Source organism: Watersipora subatra, chromosome 7 (assembly GCF_963576615.1).
Source record: "Watersipora subatra chromosome 7, tzWatSuba1.1, whole genome shotgun sequence".
NCBI classification, from domain to species: Eukaryota; Metazoa; Bryozoa; class Gymnolaemata; order Cheilostomatida; family Watersiporidae; genus Watersipora; species Watersipora subatra.
The window spans coordinates 24,402,858-24,417,600 of record NC_088714.1 but is presented as its reverse complement, the minus strand read 5'-3'; the positions used below and the strand labels follow the sequence as shown (position 1 = coordinate 24,417,600).

The window sequence follows — 14,743 nt, the reverse complement described above, 5'->3', positions numbered from 1 at the left end:
CAGTTATTTGTACGCAAATCTTGAAAGAATCCACAAGATTCCTCGCTCTATATATCTAGATACCTTTCACAACCACACTTGAGAATAATTGGAGCAAAGTTTACCTTTGAATCCTTTCCAGTACTGGTAGTTGCTACACTCTCCATGACTTCCTACTGAAACTTATGGCCTGGACTAGGTGAAGTGAACCAAGCAATGACGTTGCATCGCAAAGAATATGGCTGTTTAAATAGGATATAATGCTGAGCTGTGATGCACTAGATTGCCCAGTCTAATATAGTTATAGGTCTATGCCCTCAACATATGAAGGGGTCAAAATTTGGTGTAAAATTTTGTTCTTTATTGAATTTTAAACTGCTTAAAACGTGATTGATGGGATAAAACAGAGCTAACACTTGCAAACACTTTACAAATAAAGTGCACATAACAGTTAAAACTGTCATATAGCAACTATTTACAAAATTCTTTACACAAAGCAATGCAAAAAAGTTTCAAAAACATAAAACTATTGCAAATTAACTGAAAAATTAAAGATGTAGTTAAACAATAATACTTATTGCATTGCAGGGGAGACAACTTCAATATTTAGTTTTGTTTATAAAACTATTTTGTCAAGCTGTTTTTTGCAACAATTAGAATGACCATGAGAAGTGAAAAAATTCAAACGTTTTAACTAATTTACTATACGATATTACTTCTCATACCAGTTATATTAGAGTTATTCTACTTTCTCAAATAATCTCCGCTATTATTCCACTTGTTACTGTATTGGGCTCCGATGGTTAAAGGATTAAATTATTAAATGATGGTTTAAAATGTACTATTACCAAAATTATTATTATTAGTCTAAAATTTTTAATTCGTGAACTTTTTTCGAATACATAAAAACCAATGCTGGTTATAGTCTATTTACATATATTTCTCAAAGTTTGTCCGTGTTTCTGTCGTGTACGTCTAGCTATAGCTGTTAAAATCTTGGAATAAAGAATCCGTATAGCAGAAAATATGATCTCTTTCCCTTCCGTTTGCTAGTCCAATGCTTACCAATTAATCGATGGATTTATTAGGCGTTATATGTCATTATATGGGAGCAAATGAGCTACAGCTCTTCGTTACGGCGCAACATGATAGTGCAACGTCATGGAGGGCAGTAGCGTAATTTTATGTGTGCTCAATCAAGAAAGCAAGAAGTTGGCTCTTATTAGTAAGCTTACTCAAATTATCCATTGGCAATGTGCCAGGCTAATAGCAAATGGCAGGAAACTGCAATACCCTTCATTGTTTATAGCCTGATTTTTAATACTCGGGCAATGCCGAGATCCGGCTAGTTACCTGTAAATATTAAACAATCATAAAACAGTGATGTGCTGGGCAGCAAGATGAGTTGGCATTAAGATAAACAGCTTTTACCAAATGGTTGTTGCAGGTACAAAAGAAAATGGTGGAGGAAGTTTGTTTCTACATGATCACTGTTCATAACACAACAACAGATAGATGGTAAAATGTTCAATTATAAACTCCTATATAACTTTCCCAATCGGACTCGTATATCAATTGTATACTTTACTCTGTTATTATTCCATTATCATTAATCCTATATTGAGTTTGCAACACTTGTCGCTTATAGGGCTGTCATAATCAGACAATAGAGTTGCTGTCCTTATGGACTTAAAAAACTGTCACTATTGACTTGTGGAGCTGTCGCTATTCACTTGTGGAGTTGTCGCCATTGACTTATGGAACTGTCACTATTGACTTATCGAGCTGTCACTATTGACATATTGAGCTGTCTTCATGGACTTATAGAGTTGTCATCAACGACTCATTAAGCCATCACCATTGACTTATAGAGCTGTTACAATAAACTTATAAATTAAAATTGTCACTACTGTCACTCCGATTCAGTTTTGTTCTGTATTTTAAAAAAACAGCAAACAGTTTTTCATGTCGTTTCAGAAACCAGCAAGCAGTTTTTTCATGTCAATTTGCAAAACCTTTTTAGGCATCAGTTCATCACATATATTCAAAAGCATACATACATGTGGAAGTGAAAGCAATACAAAAAGGCTTGAAGCCAAAATGAAAATAAAGAAGAGACAATATTTTACTCAGATATGTATTTTCAACTAAACTAACATGAAGTCCATAAAGTGATATACATATCATTTAATTTACATCGGGGTTTGTGGTCGTTTAGCAAGATATGCGCTGATTTTGGGGTCAGCTTCATATGCAGAAGTAAACTCTTTGGTCCATGGAGTTATCTCCATTGCGTCTGGAAAACCAAGCTTAGCAAATTCTAAAATTGTATAAAGCCAAACATCTGCTAGCTGAATCTGCAACAGAATTTGAATCAGAGTTTAGAAATCTGTAAAAGCAAAATATTGCTCCAAATCATGTCTTATTTTTATACTTTTGGCTATCTGGGAGTCTGTTTTGCTACCATATATTTTACATATGATAAAATGGTTAGAGTGTATATGCACAGAGCAAGCTCGCAAAGTAAGAGATACCAGAAACGATGTTATTGTGGGCCATAAAAAATCTTTGGGTCCAGTTAAAAACTTGTTTGCATAAAAGAAAGGTAGCAGTTGCAACTATCAAGTTGAGCTCTTCAACTGTTCATGAAAAGCTGAGAGCTCCAAAACATTAATAACTCACTATTAATATCATTAGTATTATTATAAGTTTTCACAGTCATGTAGTGGTAGGTGACTGGTTTTAGTCCGTGTTGAGTCTGGGTCTTAACAAAAGGCCAAAGGACCCAACATCTTCCTCAATTCGACTAAGAGAGGACCTTCCTCAAAATGTGAGCTGCTCCTAAGATGGCTGTCTTCTGCATAGGAACAGCTCACATTTTGAGGAAGGTCCTCTCTCAGTGGAATTGAGGAAGATGTTGGATCCTTTGGCCTTTTGTTAAGACCCGAACTCAACACTTACTTTTATTATTATTAGTGTTGATACTATTATCATTATTATTATTATTATTAATATTAGCACTATTAGTATTAGTCTGATTATTACAGTTAAATCATTATTAGAAATGTAAGATGTGAAAGTAATTGTCTCAAACTGGTGATGTATTTTGTCAGAGAACTAATTGTAATATAACTCCCACATCCAATAATTTTTCAAGTTTTAGTACATGCCATATTTTAGTCTACAAATATTATGATAAAAACAGCCTTGATCAAAGGAAATAGAGTTTGTTTCTATATAATTCCCGCATTTATGTGTCACATGACTGCCTAGATCCACCTATATAAAATTGCTGGACCAAAGCTCATTAAAAAAATACTTTGGTATCTCCTAGTGTAAAATTACAGTTGTTGGCAGGTAATGGCATTCGAGAATCTTTTGCTGCACTCTTAAAGAGAAGAGCTCATAAGTGTGGTCAATATGTACAACATGTAGACTGAGATCATATGGTATCTTTGTGGTGTTCGAATGTTCATAAAATATATGATATGCAGGCTTTTTTGGTATGGCAATTATTACCAGAAATTCAGCTGTCATTCGTACATTATTGCTCAAAAGTTATTTTACGACACCAAAGTTATTATATAACTCGGAGTTATCCTATCCTATCAGCCAGAGTTATTTTATCACTCAGAATTATCTTATCAGCCAGAGTTATTTTATCACTCAGAATTATCTTATTATTCGGAGTTATCTTATCACTCGGAGTTATCTTATCACTCAAAGCTACCTTATCAGCCAGAGTTATCTTATTAGTCAGAATTATTTTAGCACCTTGAAAGCCTTATCTTCTTTTGTACCAACGTTGACTTTTTCACACACAAGTTATCTTATCCTGCCAGAGCTATACTGCCTCTCAAACTAAAACTGCAGACAACAAAAAACCAAAATTATATGTTCAAAAAAATGATTTTAACAGCCAAACAAGTTACCTTGTCAGCCAGGAGAAATTTGGGATTGCCACGTTTTTCCGAAATGGATCTGATATAGTCGAGTCGCTTAAGAAGATCTGATCGTATATTCTCGACAATCTTATCGCTGTTCTCCGGTTCTGGTGTCCGCTTCAGGAATTTCCAGTAAATGTAATTAGCAGAGTAGTTATTGACAAACTCTTGGAGTACCTCTACTATGAGGTCATTCAGCGTCTCATTCCAAAGACCTTCTCCAACCAGCCCTGGAGTATACATCAGGTTATACAAGTAGACTTGATCTGCCAACTAGATATGAGCAAATATATAAGACGCAACAAATTAATAAACTGTTTGGCTACTGGAGAGACAAGCTCATAAACACTGAAAACTTAAATTAATCGTGAATTGCGTGTTAGTGGCAATAATAGCAAGAACTACCTGTAAAACTTCTGTCAGATGTTTAAAACTAACTGCACAGTTTAGCTTGGTTAGTATTCATTAAGTCTTGCTTGCACTTGGCAAATATGACTTCGATATAAATTTTTCATTACAAACATCAGTTACTGGTAATCTTAAAGTCTTAAAATTGATACCTCGTTATTGTCCGTGATTACTTTAATATTCAGCTGAACTTTGCAGAGCTACTAAAACATCTAGCAGGTTTTGAAATTTTTTATGACATACAGTCAAACATGGATAACTCGAACTTCAAGGGACCGAGCAAAAGTGTTCGAATTATCAGAGCATTCAAGTTATCAGAGCACTGTCACAAGTCCATATATTTACTTATTTATTAGTAGATACATGTACATATACAAACTATAATATAAATCAAAAGCACAAATGGCTTGTTTCAAATTAAATGCTTCTAATGTAAAGTTTAAAACGTTTTCATGAAAAAGTATAGAGATTTTTCTATCACTTGAGATTGGTTTGTTGTTTGAGGTGATGTTATTGCCAGGACGTTTTTCAGATTGACATTGGCAAAACTTGATCGTTGTTGAAATGCTCAAAAAAAAAGACATTTTTTTCTTTTGGGGTTTTACCAACGATCAATTTTACCGTTTTTTCTTGAAGTTTATGCAGATTACCTTACTTTACCTGGGATTCGTTAAGAGCAACACTCCGAGGCAGTTCAATTAGAAGTTTTACGAGGTTTTACGGTACATTCTATATCACTCACGCTTTTTTAATAGATACTTATTGAATGTACACACGTATTCTGTGTTTAGGTCAAACGATGAATAGTTTTTTGTAGCTCAGACAACGTATACGTTTAATTACAACATTTTTAAGACGTTTTAAACATTCAACATTCCGACGTTGATTCAACACGGAATCAACGTCGGAAAACTATTCATCACGGGCTAGCCGAGTCACGCACTCAAGGATTTTCGCCACGCACATACAAAACAACATGCGATTTCTGTTTTGTATGTGCGTGGCGAAAATTCTTGCGCGCGTGACCCGGCTAGCCCGTGCTATTCATCGTATCGCAGTATAAATCAAATTTCACCAAACTTTTAGAAAAGTCGTTGACAAAAATATTTTGCCGATGGTGGTAATAACGACGCTTATGAATCACGAAAAGATGAAGTTTACCTCTATGGCTTTGAATAAAGTGATTTTCTAAAGCGATAACAACCGTTTCGGTAGCCGTTGGGCAAAAAAACAGTTCGAATTAACAGTGTTGAGTTCGAGTTATCTATAGCAATTTATCATTACGTGGGAACGGACCAAAGGAAATGTTCGAATTAACCATGTGTTCGAGCTATCCGTGGACGAGTTATCCATGTTTGACTGTATTTATAAATCTCAGTGTTTGTTTTTTATCATCTCTTAGTCTAGTTATAGCGATTGCAATAATAATAATAATAATAACAATAAAAAGGCGCTTAGCAGAGGATTTGCTGTTACTACCTTCAGGCATGACAACCAGCGATCTAAACCAGTGCGATCGTGCAGCTGACTGTAATGATGAATGATTGTGATTATGCCAACTACATTGATTAAAATACTCACACCTGCAGTGCTTGGGACTAGTTAAGCTTGGAGCTACTAACTAGCGCTGTATGGCGTAACATAAATAATTAGTAGAGATTAAGACTACTAGAATACCATGCATTTTGCTGATATATGCATATATATACTCTATATACTCGTAAATGAAATACACTATTTATATGTTTATACCGAATGTGAATGTATATATATATACACATACATATAAATCTCAAAGTATGTGTGCATACGTGCGTGTATGCGTGTGTACTAGCTTACTCAAATTAGCCTGGCAATGTGCCAGGCTAATAGCAAGTGTCAGACAACTACATTACCTGTCACTGTGTATAAGCTGATTTTTAATACTCGTGCAACACCGGTCATTCCGCTAGTATTTGTATATAAGTATATATATACATAAATGTATATATATATATACTTATATACATATAAGCGTATATATATATACTTATATACATATAAGCGTTATATATATATACTTATATACATATAAGCGTTATAAATATACATTTATGTATATATATATACATAAATGTATATATATATATACGCTATTTCTATACTTATACTGTATGTGTACAGTTGTAGCATTTAAAAATGCTTTTTAGAACCTGAAGAATGTAATACTGCTTTTTTATTATTGCAGATGAAGATTAAAAAAACTTGGAATTTTATATTCCTCTTCAACCACTGTCACACATCCTCTTACCAAATTTCTTGGCTACATATCTAGCCATGGTGTTAGAAAGACACAGTATCCCATCCTTTGTCTTTAGGGTTGGAATTTGGCCAAGAGGCATCTCAACAGCTGCAATGTAACAACAAACAGATTATGACAGGGTCAAACCTTTTCATGTATAATTCATTTTGTCAAAAGAACATCTCAAAAATCTACCAAAAAGTAGCTGAAGCCTAGTTTCAAGTCATAAAGTTTATACAAGGAGTGATATGTGTCTGTTGTACTTGTTTTAACCAGTTACTTTTCTAGTGTGATAATTTCATTTCACCTTCAAGCAAAAGAAAAACTTACTAATTACTTGTAGTGTTACTACATGTACTAAATTTGTGGTTCATGAATTCTATCATTTGTGATTGTTGCTGATGTTCGAGCTGAACTGGTTTCAAGATTGAAATCAATAAAATATGATCATGATTAAAACACTCAGAAGAAAAAACAAAATGACAAAATGGCAAAATGACGTCACTAGTTGTTATCGTTGGGATAGTTCATATCGGAAATTGCGTTCAAGATGAAGCGATTTTGTCAGTTTCTTTATAACTATATACGTCATAATCACACTTTCACTTGATCTGAGCGTTTTAATCGCAATCAAATTTTATCAATTTTAATCTTAAAACATCCTAGCTGTCAGATTATCTCAAACATAAAAAAAAATCGCAAATGATAGAAAAATACTGATACTTTCTGATAAAATCTACAATTTTGTGGAAGTTCACTTTTAAAGCGAATAAAAGGTATTTGGCTTCTTACTGGCTCTTATAGTCTGCCATTGTCGGTTATCATGCCTGATATCATGAAAGTCTTCTCCAGCAATAGCATAGAGCATGCGCGTTGCTTCCGCTCTTCCTTTAGCGTTAAAGTATTCTAATCTGTCTCGCTCAGCCATTTTATATAGTTCTCGCGTTTGAAATCTGTAAAAATAAACTGTACAAAATATTTGGCAGATGCAATTTTTTGATTTTTTTAATGATCTCTCCTTGATTAGAGCAGATGGCAGCTGTGAATGATGGAGCTGCGAAAAGAATGTTAGTTAAAGGAATTTAATCAGGTATGACCGAACCTAATGATGCAAGTGATTTGAAAACAAAAAACAATCAACTGCTTTATTGAGATGGAGGAACCTCTTCCCCTCATGACTGAGAGCTAATGTGGAGCATCTGGTCTACTGTTTTTCTCTAGCGATTAGTGATCAGTGATTCCAACAGAGAAGACTATTAGTCAGAAATATGGAATTATATCTTCTATGTAAAATCAAGTGTTTGTTTGCTGTTGTTTGTATGTCCATTTAACAGCAACTGGTTAAAATACGCGCCCTAAAGGTGCTTGAGAATGCTAAAACATGCTTGCAGTACGGTGTGTTGTGGGAGACCATGATGTGTAATGATTATATGCACAATTATTCCTAAGTATGGCAAGGTGGCTGCATGATCTAGTGGTAGTGTGGTTGGCTGTCCATGTGAATGTACGAGATAGATTTCTGTAAAGCACAATCTTTCTCCTAATGGTCTTATCTGGTTTTGGACAGACACGGCTCTTATTATAGTAAAGATTACAATATTAGTTCAAGTTACTAGCTTAAGTTACTCAAATTTATCAGATAAAAAAACTTAGCCAGTGGCCTGCCACTGTTACCTGCCACTGTTTATAAGCTATTTTAAACCTTGACTGAATGTGTAGCATAAGAAGTAAGAAATGTTTTCTGCCAATCTGTTTTAGCTATACCTCAAGCTTTCGAATGTTTAAATTATGCTTTGGTTGGACACAGAGAAATAAACAAATACCTTCATTTAAAAGTTAGAAGGGTAAATGTTGTATATATGTTGATTATACATATACAACATTTATTCACAACTTTTTTATTACCCGTGCAATGCTGCTCATTCAGCAAGTAGGAGCATCAAACTACTTATTTAGCAGCCTCTGTTGTTGCAGAAAAGGGTATCAGGTAATAAACCCAATTACTGTTTAACAAACTTATCTACTGAAACTATCTGTTACAGTATACTTGAATTTAAAAATTCCACTTTACTGACTGTTAAAATCTACTGAATATTTTGCAAGACAAATGTTGATGAACTATACATTGCATACTATGAGAAACTACTTTTTCATAGTATGCATTTTGCATACTTTTTCGTTAGTTTAGAAAAACTTTGCTATAATGATGAAGAAATTATTTTTCTTCTTTTTCCACTATATTTTTTTCCTAAGTAGCCCTATATGCTAATGCACCTAGGACAATCTATTTAATGATAGCATTAGAAGCTGTTTTATTACTTGTTAGTTGCACACTGCAAGAATTTACAAAAATTATTGCAAATTTCGGCAGATCATATTTGGGGCAACCATAACAGACTGATACGCAATATGTTCAGCAAAGAGACTAGGCAAAGCTCTCTCTGAGATTTTGAGTTGGATGCCCTCCCGTCACCTTACTTAACCTTTTCGGGAATTAATTTGCAACTCGGAGTTTTCTGTTTGATACTTTAAACTGTCAGGTTACAGACTGTAACTTACAGTCACTCTTGTTAAAACCATGTAAACCAGTGATTTTATCAATTAAAATCAATTGAATAAGACTAGAAACTCCAATCAATAGTACACCTGTGGCAGATTGAAATGGTCTAGGAGTAAAAAGAGGTCCATGTTGATCAGTCACTCCCAACCCTATCCTAGTCATAAAATAACTTATCACCTTACAATTGAGTAGTTGTTTCACATCTATCAATCATACAAAGCACACAGTAAGTTGGGCTCTTTGACAGCCTTTTGAAATTTTATTCAATGTACCACAATAATATTTACTATCATAAACACTATGTTTGTCTGTCTGTCTGTCTGTCTGTCTGGAACTGCGCCTAGAGCACTGGGACACACACAGCAAGGAAGTCCAACATGTGATACTTGAACTACCACCGCACCCCTTTACCATCTTGCGTGCACACTGATTACAAATGCTGATTTATCCCGGCACACGGAACTGCCAACGAAGTAGTTCTTTTTAAAAAGAACAAGGAACAACGCATGCTCACTGGTTGTCTGAACATTGCTACACTGTAGCTAATATATATCATCAATATATATCATCTATTAATTTACTTATGTTTATAGGCCTATTATAATAGTGATGACGTACTTACTATATTACTTAATAATATAATATTTGCATGTGCGTCACTCTTTGTCAAATTGATCTTTTTCAGTTATATTTACATTTTAAATTTTTTGTGCTACTCACTAAGAAATAAAATTTGCAAAAAAATTGGTAACTTTTTTTAGTATCTCAACCAGCCTAATGACAAAGATACTAGTCTCAAAGTAGCGATTTTAGCAGGTGCTCTTAAGACATCACAAAAAAACTAATTCATTGAAGAGTCTTGAGTGACACCTCGTCGTGCACATCTGTCAACAAGTTTAGCAAATTACATGTTCTGGTACCAGGATATTGTGAAATATTTATAGCTTAATTCAAACCGATTGAGAAAGACACAATCTAAGCTGATGGATCTAAAGATCTAATGTGTTTTAACATTTCACTACTGTAAGATAGCCCTAGAGCTCTAACAGACTATAGACAAGTTTAGTTTCTGCATATAAACAAGTTTTAGTTAGATATATTTATACAATGAAAACACTATAAACCTGACCCAATAGATATTGCGCAGATCAAAAAAGGCATCTACTTTTTTGAAAGATAGTCTGCAAAGTTTGTGACATTCTATTAATCATACATATTTACTCTTACACACTTTGTAGACACTAGTTAGAAAAGCTTCGCGTGACGTCTGAGAAAGTACTATAAACAGTTTGTAGACTGTTATATGACACTCACAGATATACGATATATATATATTTATACTGGCCTAAACAAATAATCATGAGAACAACCAGATGATATGCTAGCAATTAGCAGCCATATTAACTTATTGAAAAGCTGTCTTATCTTTTTGTACTCAAAAGACAACAAAAGTGAACCCAGAAAACATTACAAACTTGTAAATTTAATTTAAATTTAATGTTCAGTGTGTAGCTTAGTACATCACTTGCAACTCAGTTTTAACAAAAGCCAAAATTACAGTCTGTCAAACATTTTATTATTGCCAGTAATGTTATTATTTGCGCATCAAACACTTTTAAACAATAACCGATATACAAAGAATTAGAGATGTCTAAAAACTTCAACACACTTCAATCAACTTAAAAAAGGTTCAACTTTAAGTAAAGTAGTAATGGTCAACTGCTCTATCAAGATAGAATAAACACATTCTTTCGGACCTCTCCTGACTGTGAGCTAATGTGGTGCATTCGATTTATCAATTGTTAATAGCTCAGGAGATCGGTAATTCTAACAGAAAAGACTACTAGTCAAATACAGAAGGTATGTGAGAGCATAAAACCAGCTGTTCAGCACTCTCTATTGAAGCAGCAAAGGTTATTGTGTAGCAAAACCTGACTACAGCAAACTTGTACCTACAGAAACTGTCTGTTATATTTATACTTATACAAGATCTACAAAAACCTTAAGAGAAAAGAAATATCTTGACGACAGTTCAACTTACTTGTCTCTGTATATGTATCGCTAAAAAGGTTACAAACTCTAAAAATCATAAACAATCACATTCCCTGATATGTGCTACTTTTCCGAATCAATCGCTAATAGATTTATGCATAGGAGTTGCACTTATGCTTGCAGTAGTTTAGTATATTTTCATTGATTTGTGTTCCTTGTCTGCGATGTGAGCTAAAACTAGTTGGTTGTATGGAAACACACCACAAAATTCTGTAGAAACTCTTAGGCGACTTTCAAGTAGCTGGAAAAGTCAAAAATAGCTGTTGGAAATAATATCAGTTCTACTGACATGCTTTCTCTCTGAGAGAATAGAGCACACTTTTAACAGATTAACAACTGTCCCCAACTGGCTTTTATCACAGCTTTAGTTGTAATAAATCTTATTAAAAGTGACCGATCAGCCACTCTACTCTCTAGTATAACATAGTAACTCACCTACCCTACTCACAAGCGTCTGAAGCCGGTGCCTGTTCAAAACAATCTGTCAAGTTAGCTACGCTACTGACACTGATAATGGATCAAGTAGCAAATCAGAACGCAGAGGAGCTAATTAAATTTGGCACATAAAACAAAAAATGTGACGAGTGCCGATCAATATCAAAGAACTAAACATCAGATTTCAACTGCTCCATTCATGCATTTCATTGCTATGGTTACATTTTGTTGCAATGGTTACGCTTCACTTGAAAGATAACTCTATGGAACATTTATGCAACACGACTGGCTGCGTTGGCAATGACTTAAACTATTCCGCTTGCTTTGCTGGTAAACAGAAACCATATTTAGGTTCTAATAGTTAGGTTTGATGTTATTCTGCTAACTGTACCAAGTTTATAATCTGTATGTTTGAGCCATCGTTCTTAGCTTTCACCTCGGAGTACTTTTTCAATAGGCTACCATCATTAAGATGGTATAAAACAACTTCTCCCATTAATCAAAAGGCAGCAAAACTGACAGCAAGACTACAGTTTAAAATTGTTAAAAGACAGGTTTGAACTGATTTAGTAGTTCCAATAATACACATTTAGAATTAATACTAGTTGAATGCTCGGTGTTGCTTCAGGTAATAAAAAAGTATTCGAACAGAACATTTACTTTTAATCAGTAGAAACATTTGTCATTCTAACTTTTAAATGAAGGAGTTTGTTTATTTCTGTGTGCTGTGTTTATTTATGTTTGCTGTGTTTATTTCTGTGTAATTCATACCGTATCGGCTGCAGTGCCTACTATAGCTCTATACTGATTGCAATAGTCTTGTTGGCTATATGAATTTAAACATTTTTTCACAAATAGGTATGCAATTTTCTTCGGATATGGCTTCCCACATTTTTCTTCTGGTATGACTTTCTGCATAACACTAGCTGCAGTGTTTAACCGGAAGCCATGAAAGATTGGCGTGTGTTCTAAGTATGTGCCCAATTATTCCATGGTATAGCTAGTTGGACGGTGTAGTGTATAATTAAATAAATGGCTATCCGCATAAATGGAGGTTGTGAGAAAATTTCTCATTCTTAAAACTTTATTCCTATAACTGGACAGACAGATGGACAGACAGACGAGCAAAAATTTAGGTTTATATGTATATATATATATACATATAAACCTATATATATATATATATATATATATATATATATATATTTATATATATATATATATTTATATATATATGTGCTGGTGCCAGCACATTGACTTTCTTAAAGTCTGTGAGGCAACCTAGTTGTTTCATGGCAGGAAGTCAACTCTCATTGGTAATGGGATTTGTGTCCCTTGCCAAAGCTCTGAGCTGCACTGATGAGGCTTCAATAGCCGAAACAGTACTGTCTGTAGCATGAGTATATGCTCCCTCACTTCGGTTTGGTTGAGCACTCTGTGAGAGGTGCGGCACTATTAGCCTTTGTGCAAAGCTCATCACTTTTGTGATTTGAGCACTCTGGTGCCAGCACATTGACTTTCTTAAAGTCTGTGAGGCAACCTAGTTGTTTCATGGCAGGAAGTCAACTCTCATTGGTAATGGGATTTGTGTCCCTTGCCAAAGCTCTGAGCTGCACTGATGAGGCTTCAATAGCCAAAACAGTACTGTCTGTAGCATGAGTATATGCTCCCTCACTTCGGTTTGGTTGAGCACTCTGTGAGAGGTGCGGCACTATTAGCCTTTGTGCAAAGCTCATCACTTTTGTGATTTGAGCACTCTGGTGCCAGCACATTGACTTTCTTAAAGTCTGTGAGGCAACCTAGTTGTTTCATGGCAGGAAGTCAACTCTCATTGGTAATGGGATTTGTGTCCCTTGCCAAAGCTCTGAGCTGCACTGATGAGGCTTCAATAGCCGAAACAGTGCTGTCTGTAGCATGAGTATATATATATATATATATATATATATATATATATATATATATATATATATATATATATATATATGTATATAGATTATTATAAGAAGCGAAGGAGGTAGTCAAAAGACAGAAGAACAAAGATAACTATTCTAGCTTTCAAACTGCTATTGGTGTTTGACATTTTTTTAGTAACTATTTTTTTAGCCACTAAATTATGTTTACTCAGAGGTACAAACTGACTTTTGTGAAAAGCTTTTGTAAGTCTGAAGAACCTGAAACCATACTGGTATATTAGAAAACTGCAAAATCTTTGTCCTAAAGTGATGATTTCTTATATAAATGGTTAAAACCTACAATTGGAGACCCGTAGCCTTGATGAACCTTTGGTATTTTTGAATTTGTGCGGTTCAAAGTACTCTAACAGACTGTCCTGTATACCCAACCACCTACTTCATAGCTACATTCCATAAACATAAGTCACTGAACAATCCAGACATAAACATCTTGCCGTTGCTGTATCTAGGAATTCTCATATCACAAATTTTTTTTTAAATACTATCAATTTTCCACGGTATTATTTTCAACACAGCCCGATTTTTTATTTATCAAATAAAATATAGTTAAAAGTGAATCTGTTTGAACATTGCTGTAAGGTTATGAGAGCTGTGAAGTGCCGTAATGCTAAATGAAACTCTATAATTGAATTTATGGCTTTCTAATGATAGTAACACATTACTCACACTTTTTCTAAAAGAATGGCAAAAACCGCTATAGCAGTTGTATAGTTTAAACTCACCGCAAAGTAATTGCAGTTGTCATGGTTACTAATGACTCTCTTAGTCTAGCTTGGTGAAAGCATAAATTGGTTTTATGTTAACAATTGTCATACTCACAATTACTCAGCTCAAATACAGACACGCCGGTGATCAGATGGTGTTGACGTACAAATGATGAAATGATTGAAAACATGTGGCTGCATTAATATGTATCATGATGATATCTGTTATTTGGTTTAGAATCCGGCCTGTTTGACAACGAAGATATCAGCTTTACGCTCTGTTTGGCTGTAAAACCAAGCTAGCTCTATGCATCGATGAAAATACAGAGCCAAGACAGCTAATGTGGGCACCAGTACAGAGACAGCAAAATTAAACATAGGGCCTCTATTCATAACAGGACCTCTAC

General features: G+C 34.4%; 1 protein-coding gene across 4 annotated transcripts; it reads right to left on the bottom strand.

Moving 5' to 3' along the window:
• Window positions 1-1,938: 1,938 nt before the first annotated feature.
• On the bottom strand, window positions 1,939-14,462 carry LOC137400232 (glutathione S-transferase 3-like). 4 transcript variants are annotated; one of them, XM_068086562.1, is made up of 5 exons: window positions 14,452-14,462; window positions 7,405-7,565; window positions 6,622-6,720; window positions 3,912-4,153; window positions 1,939-2,336 (listed from the first exon to the last, which is right to left on the bottom strand). In XM_068086562.1, the coding sequence occupies exons 2-5, from the start codon at window positions 7,538-7,540 to the stop codon at window positions 2,172-2,174; spliced, it is 642 nt and encodes a 213-aa protein (XP_067942663.1). In that variant the 5' UTR covers window positions 7,541-7,565; window positions 14,452-14,462; the 3' UTR covers window positions 1,939-2,171. The 4 variants fall into 4 exon arrangements, with proteins under 4 accessions (XP_067942663.1, XP_067942660.1, XP_067942662.1 ...); XM_068086559.1 differs by lacking the exon at window positions 14,452-14,462 and adding an exon at window positions 11,660-11,697; XM_068086561.1 differs by lacking the exon at window positions 14,452-14,462 and adding an exon at window positions 11,664-11,687.
• Window positions 14,463-14,743: the final 281 nt, after the last annotated feature.

Bases quoted from the DNA above. Each gene is read 5' to 3' on its own strand.
- LOC137400232 (XM_068086562.1), bottom strand. From the start codon at position 7,540: ATGGCTGAGCGAGACAGATTAGAATACTTTAACGCTAAAGGAAGAGCG. The intron at 6,721-7,404 runs GTAAGAAGCCAA...GTTACATTGCAG, and splicing joins ATGGCAGACTATAAGAGCCA to CTGTTGAGATGCCTCTTGGC. The intron at 2,337-3,911 runs GTAACTTGTTTG...ATTCTGTTGCAG, and splicing joins AATTTCTCCTGGCTGACAAG to ATTCAGCTAGCAGATGTTTG.